The following is a 16,313-nucleotide window of genomic DNA, read 5'->3' on the forward strand; positions in this document are numbered from 1 at the left end:
TCTCCATGGGGAGAATTATCTCCCTAGAGATACAATACATACATTAGCACAGAGATCTCCATTCCTCCATGCAGATGTCTACACTATGTAGAACTCCGCACAATGGGAATCGGGCCTTGCAGTAATTGTCACATGACATTCTTGTAGGCATGAAAGTCTGCATGTGACCCTTCCTTCCAGACATACTACTGGAAATATTAAGCCATAAAGGTACATTCAAGCAGCTATGTAAATCTCTGCCCGTATTTTTACGTTTTTCTTCCTCAGCTGTGCCCATAATTATATCACTGTACCCCATTTATGACCTCAAAGGCTTTCTTCCAGGCACCCCTCCTGCTGCAGGTAAATTGTGCTACTGTTGCTGGGAGGGCACCATCACAAATTAGATACAGAGAAGATCTTTTGTATGTATTGCCAGAGTTGGTATGGATGAGTTTAACTAGTGATATTTCAGTGCCAGATAGTGAAAAGAAACTACCAGTGGTTTCAGCCGATGATGAAAAACATACATTAACTCTTACCTGGGGATTAAACTCCTCCTTTCCTTTTTGCAATGATTAAGATGCAAAATGCCATTTGTAAATTTGCACTAAGGCTTTCTAAGCAGATATAGGTTTTGCACTGACAGTCATAACTAACCCTGTTTTGTAGATTTGTAGACAGGCAAAGATACTACTAGCCTTGATATATAACTAATTGTGCCCTATTGAATCTAGGACCAATTTGTTTTGCTGTGAAAGAATAAAAGAGGCTAGGACACTGCCATGCAGTGCTTAATTTGAGCCGGTGGTTTCCGGTGCGGGGCACCGGCACTTATTTTTGAGGGCCGGCACTTACTTTTCTGCCTCAAGCATTTACTGCGAGCATAAGATACATATGGGAAAGACGGAGGATGAGAAAAATGAAAAAGCATCACAAAAGGAGAAATCAGAAATCTGCAAGAGTGAGCTGAAGGGGCAGGATGTGGCTGTAAATGGATTAGAGAGGCCCGAGATGGCTTTAGGTTTGCGCTGCCTCGTATTGCGTCCTCACACTTTAAATTGCAGCAGCCGCATGTTTCAGAAGAGAGTTTTGAGTACCAGCAAGTTTTTATTTACAAATTAAGCACTGCTGCCATGTTTTATGCCAGCAGTGTTTTGTCAGATGTATTGTCAACCATCATTGAGTCAGCATTTTTAGTTTACCTCTCACTTGAGCTATGCTACTTCTTAATACTATGACTCAAGGTGGTTAGACAAGGGAGGCCTTAAAGTCTGGTATTCGTTTGGGAAATATGTTTAATAAACACTAGAACTAATAGGTAATGTTTTGGGTGCGGCGCAGATGCTTCTTGCCAAAAGGTTGCAACTTTGATTTCACCTTCAAGCCGCTCTCCTGAAACACGTTTTAGTTATTATAGGGTTGTGTAGGAAATCTGTGTGCTCTTCATAATCACTACAGAGTTTTTACCTTTTACAGGACATTTTTTTTGCTGCTGTTAGTACACTGCAGACAGTGACAAGGATCCTCAGTGCCACTGTTTTTAAAATGGTGCTGTTAAGATTGGTTCTACCCAATTGCCTTGTTTAACTTTCCTATAAGATTCTGGTAAATGGGGCAGAAAATGCACCAGTGGCATGGAAGTTAAATTTCACGTGGGCGGCAGTGTGGATTTACACCACCTAAATATGTGATGGTACGGCTGCCATGAGAAGCACTCTACAGTGGCTTGGCTGCAATTTAAAAACACTGCATGAGATTTGGTCAGCTGATCAGAAGGCATAGACCGCTGGTACAAGCTTTTTCTATTTGACTGAATTTTATGGCCCATATTCATAGTTTTTTAGCGCCATATTTGCGTAATTTTCTGATGCAAAAGTGGCGCAAACTTACAAAATTCCATTGTATTTTGTAAGTTTGCGCAGCTTTTGCGTCAAAAAGCGGCGCAAATGCGGCACTTAAAAGGTAAAAATATGGGCCTAAGTGCCTTGAAGAAGGTCCATAAATAAAACAGGAACGGTTGGTCTGTTTGTCTGCCAGTGTTAGGTGAGTTTGGGTGGTGGTTGCTAATAATCGCCCGCATGCTATCAGGCATTAACTGCTGTGAATTGACCTTTATCTCAGTCAGTCAACAGGCAGTCAAATGCATTTTTTCAGCTCATAAAAAGAATCAGAAAGCAATAAAATAATGTGTAATCATTATTATTCAGGGATAAAATCATAAAATGAATGTTTTTTGTTCTGCCTTGTAATTGTGGGACAGGCAACTAACAGTGGTTAACAACCTTCGAAGGCAGGCGTTAAGGAAGGAAAGGGGAAGAGAGTACAATGAGAAACCTTGTGATCCTCTGCACACACAATGCCTTCTCTGGTACCCGACGCCTACGTGCATTCTGTTTTTGTCATTTAGGTTGAGTGGAGCCTCCCCTTTTCTAGGAGACACCAAACAAGAAACCCTGGCAAACATCACTGCCGTCAGCTATGAATTTGATGAAGAGTTCTTCAGCAATACCAGCGACCTGGCTAAGGATTTCATTCGAAAACTTCTGGTAAAGGACACCAGGTGAGAGGATGTCACATCCTGGGTTTGGCAGGTGCAGTATTGTGGCCCCCGTGATGCCGGAGAACTGCAGCGTTGTCATAACTGAAATATAGGTGGTGTGGATCAGCCCAGATATGGTGTAATGTTCCCTGCCTCTGTGTGTGTGTGCATATTTTGCTTCAGAAATATTTGTTGTGATGTCAAGACAAATATGCCGCAAATGATGCAATGTTTATTCATGTATAAACATGAACAATTCCTCCCCCTGGAAGAATCGTGTATAAACCAATATCTTGCTTATGCAAAGGGAGTGTCATCTGCAATTTTCATCAGCATATGGTGGAAAGAGGGACAAGGGAAGCTTCAATGCAAGCCATTGCATACTGTCTATATGCATTCTATCCATTTTGTTTCCACAGCCTGCTTGTGTATTTGAGTTTACTTGTGTACGGGCACATTCAATCTCAGGTGCTTAGTTTTGCGAATACCGAATGTGCAGACTTCAAGGAGCTGTTTTACTCACCCCCCACCACAAACTTCCATCTCCCATTCGCAGACCACATATTTTGATTTTGTATTATTATCTGATGCTCAAATTCTGTGGAATCCAAGCTGTGTGATGTGCAGAGAAAAGCTTCGATGGGGTGGCAGAGAAACAGAGATGAAAAATGCGACAATGAAAGAGAAATACTGCATTGATCTTTTAATATTTAGGTTGGTATGTAAAATAACTTGCCACTAGCAGGCCACAAATAGTGAAGGTCACTGGCACCCAAGTACAAAGAACAAGCATTTACAATGCAATGGGTCTCGCGTTTGCTCGTGTTAGAGCTATTAGCGTTTTAAACTCGTAACCAGACTTTTCTTGCCACATAAACTGAAAAGTAAAACAGGCCAGGTTCTCAATATTTCCCCCTGAAAGGAAGATTTATTCTTATCCATTACAGGAGAAAAACTTCTGAGTCTTTTCACGGTGAGAACCTACCTGTGACGGGTTTGCGAATACCCACAACTGGCATGCACACACAACACCCCCTGTACGCCCCTGTGTACTTACTAAAATCATTTTCCATGTGAGGCAATCCGTTTACAGTGCTAATTTGCACCTTGTGAATTAGTGAAGTCTAACAAGTATTGATCATCAGCCATCAAAACACACAATTGTTTCCAGTTAAAACTCTTTCTCTCCATGTAGATAGTTACTCCTGTTTTGCAACTACTTTGATATAGTGCTTCACAGTTGAATGTTAGGGAGCCGTGTGTTATCAGTATCATCATGTGGTTGTTGTTGGTCACATCTTGTCCAAAGTTCTATCCTTCTTCAGGCGTGAATCTCTGCTTTGTGGCCAAGCTATTGTCATACTGTTTGAATCATTGGCTCCAGTTACATCGGGTCTTCATACCTTAGAAATTGCCTGTTGGTGTTTCATATTGCCATTGAAGTGGCAACAATCCGCATCTTTCTGCCTGTGACCATGAAAGCAATGACTTTTTCACTAGACTGCAAGTCCCAGGTGGAACGAGAAAAGACAGTAAGGTGGCAGGGAAATCCCAACCTATTAAGCATACTAATTGCGCTAACTTAAGGACGCCAAATCAGAAATTGAAACTTTCTTGGGCTGATGGATACAATTTGGTAAATGATCTCTATGTATGATGTGCCACATACCAAACATCAGCTTGTGCTGGGCCCTTCTCAGTACACAGGCCAAACAACTATTCTCTGTTTAGAGGTTTGCATTGACCACATTGAGGTTTTGTTATTTGTCTCACAGAACCGCAAAGCTGTAGACCTTGATAAATAAAGGCTGAGTTTTAATTATTTTTTTTTACTGCAGGAAACGACTCTCGATCAAGGAAGCCCTTTCTCACCCATGGATCACGGTAAGCATTGTCTTGCCTTTGTTCTTGCTGTTTCTCTTGATTTGTGTTAAAGAAATGCATGTTGTGAGGTGTGCATTACACTAGGACCAAGACATCTGCCAATCCAGACTCGTATCATAACTTTCAACTACTACCAGAACATTTTTTAATCTGCTTTGGACTAATGCCTTGTGGGCGACCACCCTAATTATAAACCTTTTTTGTTGACGTGTGTTTGAGTTACATGCTGTTTTATACTACACTGCCTATTAAAATCATATTTTGATACACTGGCCATGTCTAATACGGGATTGTGGAGTGAGCGTGTACAAAATTTTCATGTCACATTTTGAGATAGATCAAATTGCATTTACAATAACTGGTTTTACCTACATCCACTTAAACAACTAAAGGGAAGTTTGGAGTGTGTACTAACTTACACACTTGCGTTTGGCATATAGAGGATAAGCAGCACATAGTCACTGCTTATACTTCCACGTGCCATATGTGAGTGTTCCCTGCTGATCACGTTACTTTGGATAACAATGCATGAAAACAGTGACAGAGAAGCAAAGCGCTGCAGGATCCTTTCAACAGGATCTTGCTTTGCACCCCTGTCCAAGCATGGAGTTGCGTTTGTGCTAACGCGATAACTTATCTACACTGTGAATAATACCATCTTCTTCTGTCTGAAGACTCATCAGTCAAAAGAAGAAACCAAAGTCACTGAAAGTAAAAGGTTTGTGCAAAGACAGCTAAAGATCAAGCGCTTGAAGGAGTACACCATGAAAACCCACTCAAGCATGCCACCCAACAACACCTACATCAACTTTGAACGGTTTGCACAGGTGGTGGAAGACATATCCCAGATGGAATCAAACTTTGGGATGCTTGCTGTGTCTCACGACTCCTTGCAGGAAGATATTGATGCTTTGATTTCAATATATAATGAGAAGGAAGCCTGGTACAAAGAGGAGAATGAAAACGTCCGGCATGAGCTATCGCAACTCCGGTATGAGTACCGTAAAGTAGAGTCAATGAAGAAACATTTGCAAGATGACATCAAGACTGTAGGTTCAAACGTCACAAATGTTACTGTAAAGTACACAGAGTTGAATTCTCAGTTCGAAGCTCTAGGTAAAGAGATTGCTGAAGAACTCAAGTTTGTCCAGGATGTCATGAATGGCTTCCATGTGGAGGACGGGCATGGGGGAGGCCTGAAAGGAAGCTTTGCATCCATGTTTAACAAGGATGGCAGTGAGTCTATCATGGATCTTCTGAATAGATCCTGCAGTGAGGAATTCCTTGCAGGCTTGAACCTCGAGGTAACCGAAGCAAGCCCTTAAGAGTAGGGACTGATCAGGCTATGGAAGCACATTTATCGTGTCTGTCACCTGTGCTTCACAAGTAGGGGATTATTTAAGGTGACATGCCTGGAGAAGGCAAAACAGCTGAACCACATATTTATTTGGAGCTGGTGCTAAAACCAGCAAAACACAATGATTTTCATAAATTTTTCCATATCTGTGCAAAAAGCCCTTCCGGTAGATATGCATGCAGTTGGTCAGGAACAATTCTATCCATCAAGATCCTTTACCGTAAACAATCTAACTGGTCTGGGGGGCCTCCAAACCATGTTAATCTCCTTTATCAACCTTAAATACAACATTTTCAGAAATATTATGCCCTGAAACAAAAAGTAGACGTTTGGATAAGTATGCACAATTGCCTGGAACAGGAGCTTACCACTTTCATGGAAATAAGCATTTATTGTCCAGAAACAGCAGAGTTTTACTTTTAGTACATACATTTTTGTTCCCGAAACAACAGCTTGTAATTTTCACCATATACTCACATGTATTACTCTCACACAGAGAGATTATGGGGGTTATTCTAACTTTGGAGGAGGTGTTAATCCGTCCCAAAAGTGACGGAAAAGTGACGGATTTACCACCAGCCGTATTACGAGTCCATTATATCCTATGGAACTCGTAATACGGCTGGTGGTATATCCGTCACTTTACCGTCACTTTTGGGACGGATTAACACTCCTCCAAAGTTAGAATAACCCCCTATGTCTTTCATGTCATGTCAGTTTATTATAAAATACCAGGGATGTACATCATGTGGTAGGAATACACACAAGGAATAATTAGAAAGATGTTAAGAATAGTCATACGCAAGTCGAGGTAAGTCGAGACTGAGCACTGCTGTGGAAGTGGCACCATTATGTAGCGTACAGCCACAATTATATCAAGACTGCCCACAATAAATTAAGGATGTGCAACTATAATTGTAGAGCTACACCGGATGTGGTTAAGAGTGTCCGCATTATGTCAAAGATGGGCCACTAATATGTCAGGGATACACAGAATGTTTGCTGAGAATGACCACTATACAGTGGCGATGGGCCATCTTTATGCCAAGGACAATCAGAACTTTGCCAAGAAGACTCAAAATATGTCATGTATGGGCTATTGGTGTTCCATGGATAGCAATACTGTCACACTTAGTGTCAAGGGTGAGCCAGTATTACACCAGGGATAACAAGAATGTTTATAAGAATGCCCGCTTTATGTCAAGCATGGGCATCTAGTATTTCAGGGATGACCAGAATGTTACCAACCATGCCAAATGTATGTCAAGAATTGTCCATCGGTATTGCAAAGAAAGCCAGAATATTGGCAAGAAAGCCAACTGTATATCAGGTATGGGCCACTGTTATGCCAGGCATGGTCAGATTGTTTCCAAGGGTTCCCAATGTATGTAAAAGATAGGTCAGTGTTTTAAGGATAATCAGAATGTTACCAAGGATGCTCAATATATGTCAAGGGTGTGTCACCATCATCCCAGAGACAGCCAGAATGTTGCCAAGAATGCTGACGATACACAAAGTATGGCCACTAATATGTTAGGACTAGCCAAACTGCTATTGCCCAGTTTCCCATTAAGCCTCCTGTCAGCCCCTTCCAGCAATAGACAAGCAGGTACACACAGGCAGCCTATTCACAGGTGCTAAGTCATGCATGCAGATATTCACACACGCACAGATTTTGTCCCAAAGGCTGTGTCACCCTCCCAGTTTACATCTCAAAGGGCTGCAGTGATCCCAGCTCTGTATTATTTGCTCCTGGTTCAGAGTTTTTGTCCTGGGCCGTGGCAGCGACTGCATATAATTAGAGTAAGGAACTGCATAGCTCAGGACCAAGCAGCCACATGATGCAAGGACTACTGAGTATTCAGGAGACTGGTAGTTGCCAACTGCTACTCTGCGCCTTTGAGATTTGAGAGTACACTAGATTGAGTGGGCCAGGGCTCAGATGCGTGACGCAGAGAGCTAAAGTGCCAGGGGTTAGGTGACAGGCCAGGCGTGGCTAGAGATGGCAGGTGGAATCAGGCAGCGGTGATAGCAGAGGTGGATGCACCTCATTCATGCTCTGTCTCTCTACAACATGTTCTCACTGGCTGACCCTTTGGTGAGTTGGCCAATGAAAGGAGACGTATAGATCTGGGGCTGAGCTCGCCTCCTTTGCTCTCGCCGATTGACAACATTGCAATTAACATCTGGTTTTGCTGACAATCTATCAGTCTTCTGTCAGCCCATTTTTTTAAAGTGGAAATTTATCCATTTTCTTAAGAAACTTTTAGTTTTAGGTGGCCTCAAAGGCCTCAGCAAAGAAACCCTATTTTATAATTTCTATATAGGCATTTATGTTTACGTGGATTCCTTTTGATCATATTCCCATGCTAAAAAAAATCACAAAAGAGGGATATGTCTGTTCAGAGCCTTTCATGTAGATTTTGTGCTGAGGTTATTGGATCTTCAGTTCAGAATCTTGTTTATGTAACATTCTTTCTATTTTCTCTGTGAGCGTTTAATGAAATTATTGTAACTGTTGGATTCAACTAATGAAAATCAAATGCTGTCTTTTCTATTAAATTGTATGTTCAGATATTTATACTTCTTTGATTTTATTTTTTAGGAAGTTTAAATTACTTTTGTAATGTCTAATGTATTATGTGTGTACTTTTTCTTGTTTAGTGTATGTGTACTGGTTGATGTTATTTATTAAGATATTCAGTAAACAAAATTTAAAAAATGTCCTCAGGTCAGCATGAAACATTCTTTCATTAAACATTTTAAATATAATAGGTAAATGTAATATGTGTGCCTACAAATGTCAGCCGGATATTGCCTGAAATAATAAACAGGTAAATATGCCACACAAAACAAAACTATATACATATTTTTAAAATAAGAATTTCTCACCAAAGTACCAGCTTTTTATTTTTAATAAGTCCACCGTTTGTCCCCCAAATACCAGCTTGGTAGTTACCCATGTGCACTACTGCCTTCTTGGTCAGAACCTGACTAAAATGCTCATGTAAAAGCACTTGGTGGCCACTGTATCAGCAATAGCAACAATAATGGCAAAGATGTTGACAGTATGCAAATCATAGCCATTTGGTGCAGTGGCCTACATGATGCCAAGTATTCCCACAATATACCGTTGACTGTCACTTTATGCCAGTGCCTCCAGAATTCGTAGACGTGCTAGAATATGTAAAGGCAGGCCTTCTTCAGGGGTGTGGAATTTATTAAAATATCTACTTGTCCATGGGACAGGTTGCTTCTTAAATCTACTTGTCCTGTAAAAAAATCGACTTTTCCTTTGGTGCCATGTGCTGCGCGACACATTATGGCAGCAATCTCATTATGTAAGAGCTCTGATTATACCCTCTCTGATTATGCCAGGGCTACTACTGTAATAGGGCTTGAATACTTGCAATTTCGATTCCTACGATAGCAATTTCCTTATTTTGCCACCTTTCGGCAGATCTACATAATGGGGCTGTGGGAAGGAGTAAGCAATAGTTCTAGGGCTGGAATTCCTTAAAATCTACAAACCTACTAACTTCTCTGATCTTTTCACAAAATGAGAAAGGTTGGAAATTTACACCTGAGAATAGCAGAAGTAGAGGTTTTTCTAGGGTTGGGGGAAAAGTAGTTGGAGGGAAAGTGAACTTGTAAACGCTCAATAGATTTTCACATGACCAAATCTACACATGCATATTTGCGCCACTGGTGGAAACTTGCTTTTTGAGACCAAACATTTTGTTTTATTTTTTTGCCAGTGTTCGTTACAGTGGTGAGAGCCTGACAGCTCCCACAACAATAAAGTGTTACAAAAGCCATATCAAAACAAGACACACATTGACGAAACCAAAAGACTCACAAAAAAAATTCAGACCGGTTGGCTTTGCCAGTGCTTGTTTATTTTCATGCTTCCCATAATCTTGTTGAAAATGGTTACACTGATTTTCCATTAGGAATATTTTTTGAAAATACTAGCATGCATCAATACATTTTACGACATTACACTTCAAAGAAATAGCACCTAAAATTTCATAGTAGCGAAACATTTTTTTCCCTACTTGCATTTGTTTCTGAACATTTTATTTCAAAAACAAAGAATCATCATTCTTGCTTACAAGCTACTACAAACATTTGCATCTAATCAGAGAGCATTCTGGGAGCTTTATACTTAGCCTCATATTGTTAAACTTTTCAAACGTGTACACTTTCTTTTTTGCACTGGAACCACTGTCAGTAGTGCAGAATTACCTTAAAACGTTTATTTGCAGTGCCCACCCTAATAATGAAGGATTTTCATTAATGAACCATAAATACAAGCTCGAACAGCATTAGCATATGAACACACATAGTACCGCAAGTGCAGACAGTTCCCTTCTTTGTAAACAGGCAGCCAAAGGGTTTGTGTTGCAGGGGGTTGGGCCTACTTGTCCCAAGGACAAAATAAAAATGAGAACCTGTTGCCCTTGACCCCAAACAATATGTGTCCAGAGATAGGAATTTCAAATCCCTGTTCTTATACCAGGACCACCATACTGCTAAAAGTGTTGTAGACATCCCAACCTGGGCTATGGTAACAGTATGTCACAAGTGTCACCCTCTGTGAATGCCAACCCAATCTCTTTTTATATCACTGTACGTCCAGTCTATTATCCTTTCATCTCCATCTATGTCGCATTCAATAAACTACATTTCCTAGTTTCTCTCACTTCCATTTTTCCATGTACTGTCTTGTCTGAATCTTCAATCTTACCTTCATCTCTCAGTTTTACTTTTATCGTCCTTCTATCCCACAGCTCCTGAACAGACCAAAAATGAAACCAGAGTAGACTCAAGTGGATATTGGGATATTATTGAGGGGGTGCAGAGACAGAACGATAGTGGGAGGAGACCAATAGAAAGAATCATAGGAGAAAAGTAAAAGAGAGAAATGAGAAGCATTTATTCATGGTAATTGATTCTTTATTTATTTATTTTCGTATTCCTTTATTCGTTTATTAAATTATTTTTTCGTTCTTTCCTTCTTTTTCACATTTTGACCGTCTCTTTCTGCTCCTCCACGCTTTTTTCCTTCTTTCCATTCTTTTTTAATTTTTTGTTTCCTTTCCTCTTTATTTTTATTAGCCTCTCCTCAATACCTACATACCATACATAAAGTTAGAAACGTAGTAAAGAGCTATTAAATCTGTCCAGCAGCAAACCACTATGAAATATGCTTCATGCAGACCCTATGAACCTAGCAAGAGAAAGCTTGGTTTCTTCTCTACTTATTTTATTATCATGAGCCTGATGATATTGCAGCTGTAAGTGTTACGTATCGCACCATAGATCTCGATCTTGCTTGCCAAATACGGTGAAGGGCTTACATTTACTATTTTATGGGTGATGCAGCGCACTTTGAAGGTGATGTAGGCTTATAGATGGAGCCAATGGAGTTCAAAGGCAGGGTGAAATTTTGCCAAACATTCTGAGACCCTTGGTTACTCAGATAGCTGCTTGAAAGACATTTCACTGCATGGAATGGGGGCATGATTCTGGGATGCCAGTGAGCAAAGTCTTACCTCCATTGAGGTGAGATAGGACCAGGGCCTGTATGGGTATTCTGAAGTCCACGTCAGGGACAAAGTTTGTCACATTATGGAGCATAAGTTGCTACAGGAGGTAGCATTCTGAAGCTGAAAGTGATGCTGATGTGGAATCACAAGGGTTTGTTGTTGGTGGCCAATTTTGTGGTGAAGCCTTCAAGGTTCATTGCTGAGTACAAGTCATGCACATAATCCTTTTATTTGTCACTAGCGATTAACACAAACTCTTCAAGGTATTAAACTTTAATATCCCTTAGACATCCGGGCACAGATGGAGGTGAGTCAACTTTTGATCTGGGTGTTGCCATTTCCTGATGTGATTTCACAGTAGTAATAGCTGTCATCTTCCTACTGATGATTCTTAAAGGCCTTGTCAACTACTTAGACTCTCAGGTGTTCATATAGAGAATACAGAAATGGATTGGATTCTTGATGAACTCCACATAATACAAGCATAGAGTCTGATCTGGTGGTGCTCATCTGATGGGGCTTTGGATCCAATGTTCAGGTACGATGCAGGCCACAGAAAGGAAATGCATAAAGGCGCATTCTTGAAGAAAGGAGGTTGAGAAGGGATTGACGACTCACCTTGTTAATGGCTGTGGAGAGATCCATCAGGGTGAGGATCTCTTTCAGGTATTTTGAGATTATCATGAATGTCCTCACACAGGGTGAAAGCTGAAACAAATTAAAATATACAACCAATATCTTTTGAGGTACATACACACTATAATTTTCGGTGTGGTACGTGTTTAATCATCACTAGGCATCAACAAAATGTGATCACATGGCAGTTCATGTTTTAATGTTGTGCTAAACGTCTGTGTGGTGGTGTATCTCAGATTGTGCACTTTCTGTTATATTGGGGTACACTTGCTTCAAACTGCGCCTCATGTCAAAGGCTGGAATTTGGATACACAAGATTAACTATAATGTCCCATGCACATAGTATACTTTGCCCTCATACTGAAGATACTAGAGGCCTGATTTATACTTTTTTAGCGCTGCATTTGCGTTATTTTTTTACGCAAAAGCGCCGTAAACGTACAAAATATAATTGATTTTGTAACTTTGCACCGTTTTTGCGTAAAAAAAATGACGCAAATGCGGTGCTAAAAAAGTATAAATCAGGCCCTAGATATTCAGAAGATGGAAACAGTTGATAATATACATAATTATTTCAACAGCTCTCTGAAACGTGTATCTGACTGAGGTGACTTTCAAATTCACAGGCATGAGGTATTGCTACTATAATATGTATGGATTTGACATGATCATTGAGATAAACATATTATAACCCTGCTGCTGGGTGTTGGTATGAGTTCAAAATCCTTACAAATAGGTCAGATCACAGAAAAAAACCACATTCTTCATACCATGTACTGACCTGCATATGTTGTCCCAGTTTATAAGGGTAATTTGTGTCACAGTAACACATCTTGAATTCTCAACACTGCGACCTCAAAGCTGATCTTTTAGCCATGCTCAGCTTCATTTATATTGTTTTAATCTTTCATTGAATTTGTTCATTTTAGTGGACATGAAGAGCCGCACATAAAAGCATACACAAACCTAGGAATGGGGCGAGATAGAAAACATGTAAACAGGACATTGTGTAGAGAGCATAGCATTAACATTTTACCATTGGTAAGTTCGTATTCTTGACGCACAGTCTTGTGCACTTTTCATAACTTAACAATACCCGGTTGATAATTGTATGTTCACAAATTACCATTAGAAATATGGATTTATGAAGGAAAGCACCTACTTCCATGTTTTGTCTGGTTTCAGTTCCCCTATTCAATAATAATACTATGAAAGAAAATAGCTCAAAGGCTAATTAAAGTCTAAAACAGGTTGCAACAGTAAGCAAAATAGTAACATTGCAGCCGAGGCAGGCTTAGCTTCACCCCAGTAAGCGATTGATTTTCTAATGCTAATCCCTCCCTAAATGTCCCCAACTTTTGAGCTTTTCTTTATACAAAGGCAGCTGAAGCAGTATACACACAACAAAAACTGGAACTTTAGATAATGGTACTAACAGGTGTAAGGTGTTTTCATCAGAACAAGACCTCGAGGAATCGTACAAAAGTGAGGATCTCAGACGCCAAAGTAGATTAAGTGAGGATTTTCACTGTGCCAAGCATGAAAATGAGACCCGTGCACAACCAGATAAGAAAGAAATCAAACATTTTGATATATCATGGGCGTGCAAAAAGGCCACAGGCTGATAACCATGGCAGATGTTTTATGGGATATTGAACAGGTACAATGCAGCAAAATGGGTTTACAGTATGTTACTTTGATTGCACCACTCAAACAGATCTGATCACCTAGGCAATCCTAGCATAGTTTTTAGCCACAGACATCCCCTAGGATTTTGCCAATATTTCATATTTTCACTCTCCTTTCATGACAGATCTGGATGTCAAAAAGCATTCAATATAAATGTTGTTTACAAAACTATCGTCCACATCTTTGTTGTGTTGCACTATGTCCCATGTTCTTTGTCTCAAGCCCGTTTGAGTGATGATGCGTGAATTGAGTGTTAAGTGTGGGATGTTGGCTGAGAGAGTAAATAGAGGTGAGGTGGCTGAGCAGACTATTCCTTGCTCCTGGTGGAGTGTCGTATTTACATCTACATCATACATACTACTTCTCCATGTAGCTTACACAGAACTAACACAATAAAAAAGGATGCTACATGAACTGGTAAAAGTCTTTGCAACAGTCCCAGTGGGTGTAAAATTTGCATTATTGACTCCAATGAGGATTCTTAAAAACAATATTCAGGACATGATATTTATACCAGATGATATTTAGTCCACAATAATTGTGTACCATACCGGCAAAAAAGATGGTCCATTACGCCATGAATGCGCTCAAATTTGGTGCTATTTTTAGAGTTTATTATTCTTGACCCAAATGCTGCCAATAGCATAACATTTGATAATGTTGCATAAAAGAGAAGGAAACGTTTTTTAAGTTTGATTCTAAAAAGTAGTAATTTTTAAAGGTGTTCATGAATATCCTAGCACTTTAGGTCTCTATCAAACATGTTATCAAATCCGTGCATTGTAAATATTTTGGAATGTATGTTTGATAATTATGTTGTGCCTCAAATGCAGCAAAATAACTTGATCTGAAAATATCTTATGGATTGTGTGTGCCCAATTAGGTTAGGTTTAATAACAATCTCCTCATAGATGCCTATTTGCTTTAACAATTTTTTTTAGAATACATTTGTCACACCTACTACCTTCGCTCTAACTTTTCATAATCAACACATCAGGCCTATAGCCGTGAATCTTAGCTTGTCACCATAACCAACAGTGCAACTGTCAACAGACCTTTTAACGTAAACAATGTTATTCTACAGCTCTTTGCTTCCATGCAAACACATATGTATTCTCATGTTATTTACTAGTAACGTTTCATATTACCATACAACATTCCTTTAAAGCTACACCTGCTGGCATTGCCAATGCTTGTTTATTTTCTTGCAGGTGGTAGCGCCACACCTGTTGTTTCCTTATGTTTTGACCTTGCCTTCTGCTCCATGTACATTTAAAAATAAAAAATCAGACATGACACAGTACATTTATAGAAGTGCAGTACTGAGTATGTATGGAAGCTTTTGAGGACTTTGATGGTCATTATGACTTTGGTGAGCTTCCTTGAAGACCGCCAAAGCCTCGGGCCCCAGAAGACCGCCAGTGCTGGTGGTCTTCCGCTTACCATATTACGGGTACCGCTGGATTTCCACCACACTTTGGGCGGAAATCCAGCAGTAGTCGTGCTGGCGGGCAGAGGCACATGGATGGTTCCACTACCGGCCCACCCCACCAGAAGGACACCGTCTGCCATGTTATGTGAATATTATGGCGTGGCGGTGTCCTGATGGCGGGGAGCTGCCGGAGGTGGAAGTGCCCCTTCCCGTTCCCTGCCGGACACCCTCCTCCCCGGACCAGGTAAGTTGATCGTCGGACGGGGGGTGCGACGGTGGGAGGTGTTGTGTGTGCATGTGTGGGTGTGGGTGTGTTTGCGTGTATGCATGCATGTTTGAATGGGTGTGTGCATGTGTGTATGTATGGGTGTGTGTATGTGTGTTTGAATGGATGTGTGTATGCATGTATGTATGGGTGTGTGCATGCATGGTTGAATGTGTGTGTGAGTGCTGAGGTGAATGCAAGTATGGAAGCGTGTGAGTGAATGCGTGTATGTAAGTGTAGGTGAATTAGTGTATGCGTAGTGTGTGTGTGTCTGTGTGCGTGTGCATGTATGCGGGGAGGGGGGTGCTGTACCTGGAGGGGGCGCTGTACCTGGTGGGGGAGGCGGGGTTGGAGTTTTTTGTGATTCCTGGGGAAGGGGGGAGGAATCATCTACCAGTGACAGGGATGAAATTCCCTGTCACCTGTAGCCTTTCTCCCAGGGTTTTCGTGGGGGTGCTACTGCCGCAGGAACCCTGGTGGAAAGGCGGCTCCTAATACCGCCAGCGGTCTTCTGTGGACCACCGGGTTGGAGATGTTCATCTCCGGCCCAGCGGGTCCAACCGCCATAGCGGTATGAGTAGAGATGTGGCGGGTTGGCAGATGCCAACCCGCCACACTCATAATGTGGTGGTCTTCACCGCCAGCCTGTTGGCGGTGAAATTGCCACCTTTACCGCCAGGGTCATAATGACCATCCTAATGTTCTTAGTACAGTTATTGCTGTATTAGTCAATGCCACCTCGATATTTACACTCTTACTAAAGTGCTGTATTTTTGTTAAAGCATCTTCAAGACTCTGTTAACATGTAATTTTGAAACCTGCATCATTACAAATATAATACAATTCATTTTAGGAGCCTTTTGTTTTCCCGATTGCTTGTATAGTTACTTTTTAAATGCAACTGTTGTCAAGTTAACTGTCGATATTTCTTAATCTTAAATTTATTTTGTCACTGCTTGTTTTTCGACGAAGCTCGA

General features: G+C 40.8%; 1 protein-coding gene across 2 annotated transcripts in view; it reads left to right on the forward strand.

Annotated features, from left to right (window-relative positions):
* Nucleotides 1-16,313, forward strand: part of DAPK2 (death associated protein kinase 2) — a 372,045-nt gene that overhangs the window by 315,867 nt on the left and 39,865 nt on the right. Inside the window, exons 8-10 of one of the 2 annotated variants that reach the window (XM_069222057.1) lie at nucleotides 2,390-2,542; nucleotides 4,360-4,405; nucleotides 5,080-5,835. In XM_069222057.1, the coding sequence (XP_069078158.1) occupies nucleotides 2,390-2,542; nucleotides 4,360-4,405; nucleotides 5,080-5,730 (850 nt within the window). In that variant the 3' untranslated portion in view covers nucleotides 5,731-5,835. Of the gene's footprint in view, nucleotides 1-2,389; nucleotides 2,543-4,359; nucleotides 4,406-5,079; nucleotides 5,836-16,313 lie in introns of those variants that run through there. The other variant, XM_069222058.1, reaches the window with a different exon arrangement.

The sequence above is a fragment of the Pleurodeles waltl genome, chromosome 3_1 (assembly GCF_031143425.1).
Source record: "Pleurodeles waltl isolate 20211129_DDA chromosome 3_1, aPleWal1.hap1.20221129, whole genome shotgun sequence".
NCBI lineage: Eukaryota > Metazoa > Chordata > Amphibia > Caudata > Salamandridae > Pleurodeles > Pleurodeles waltl.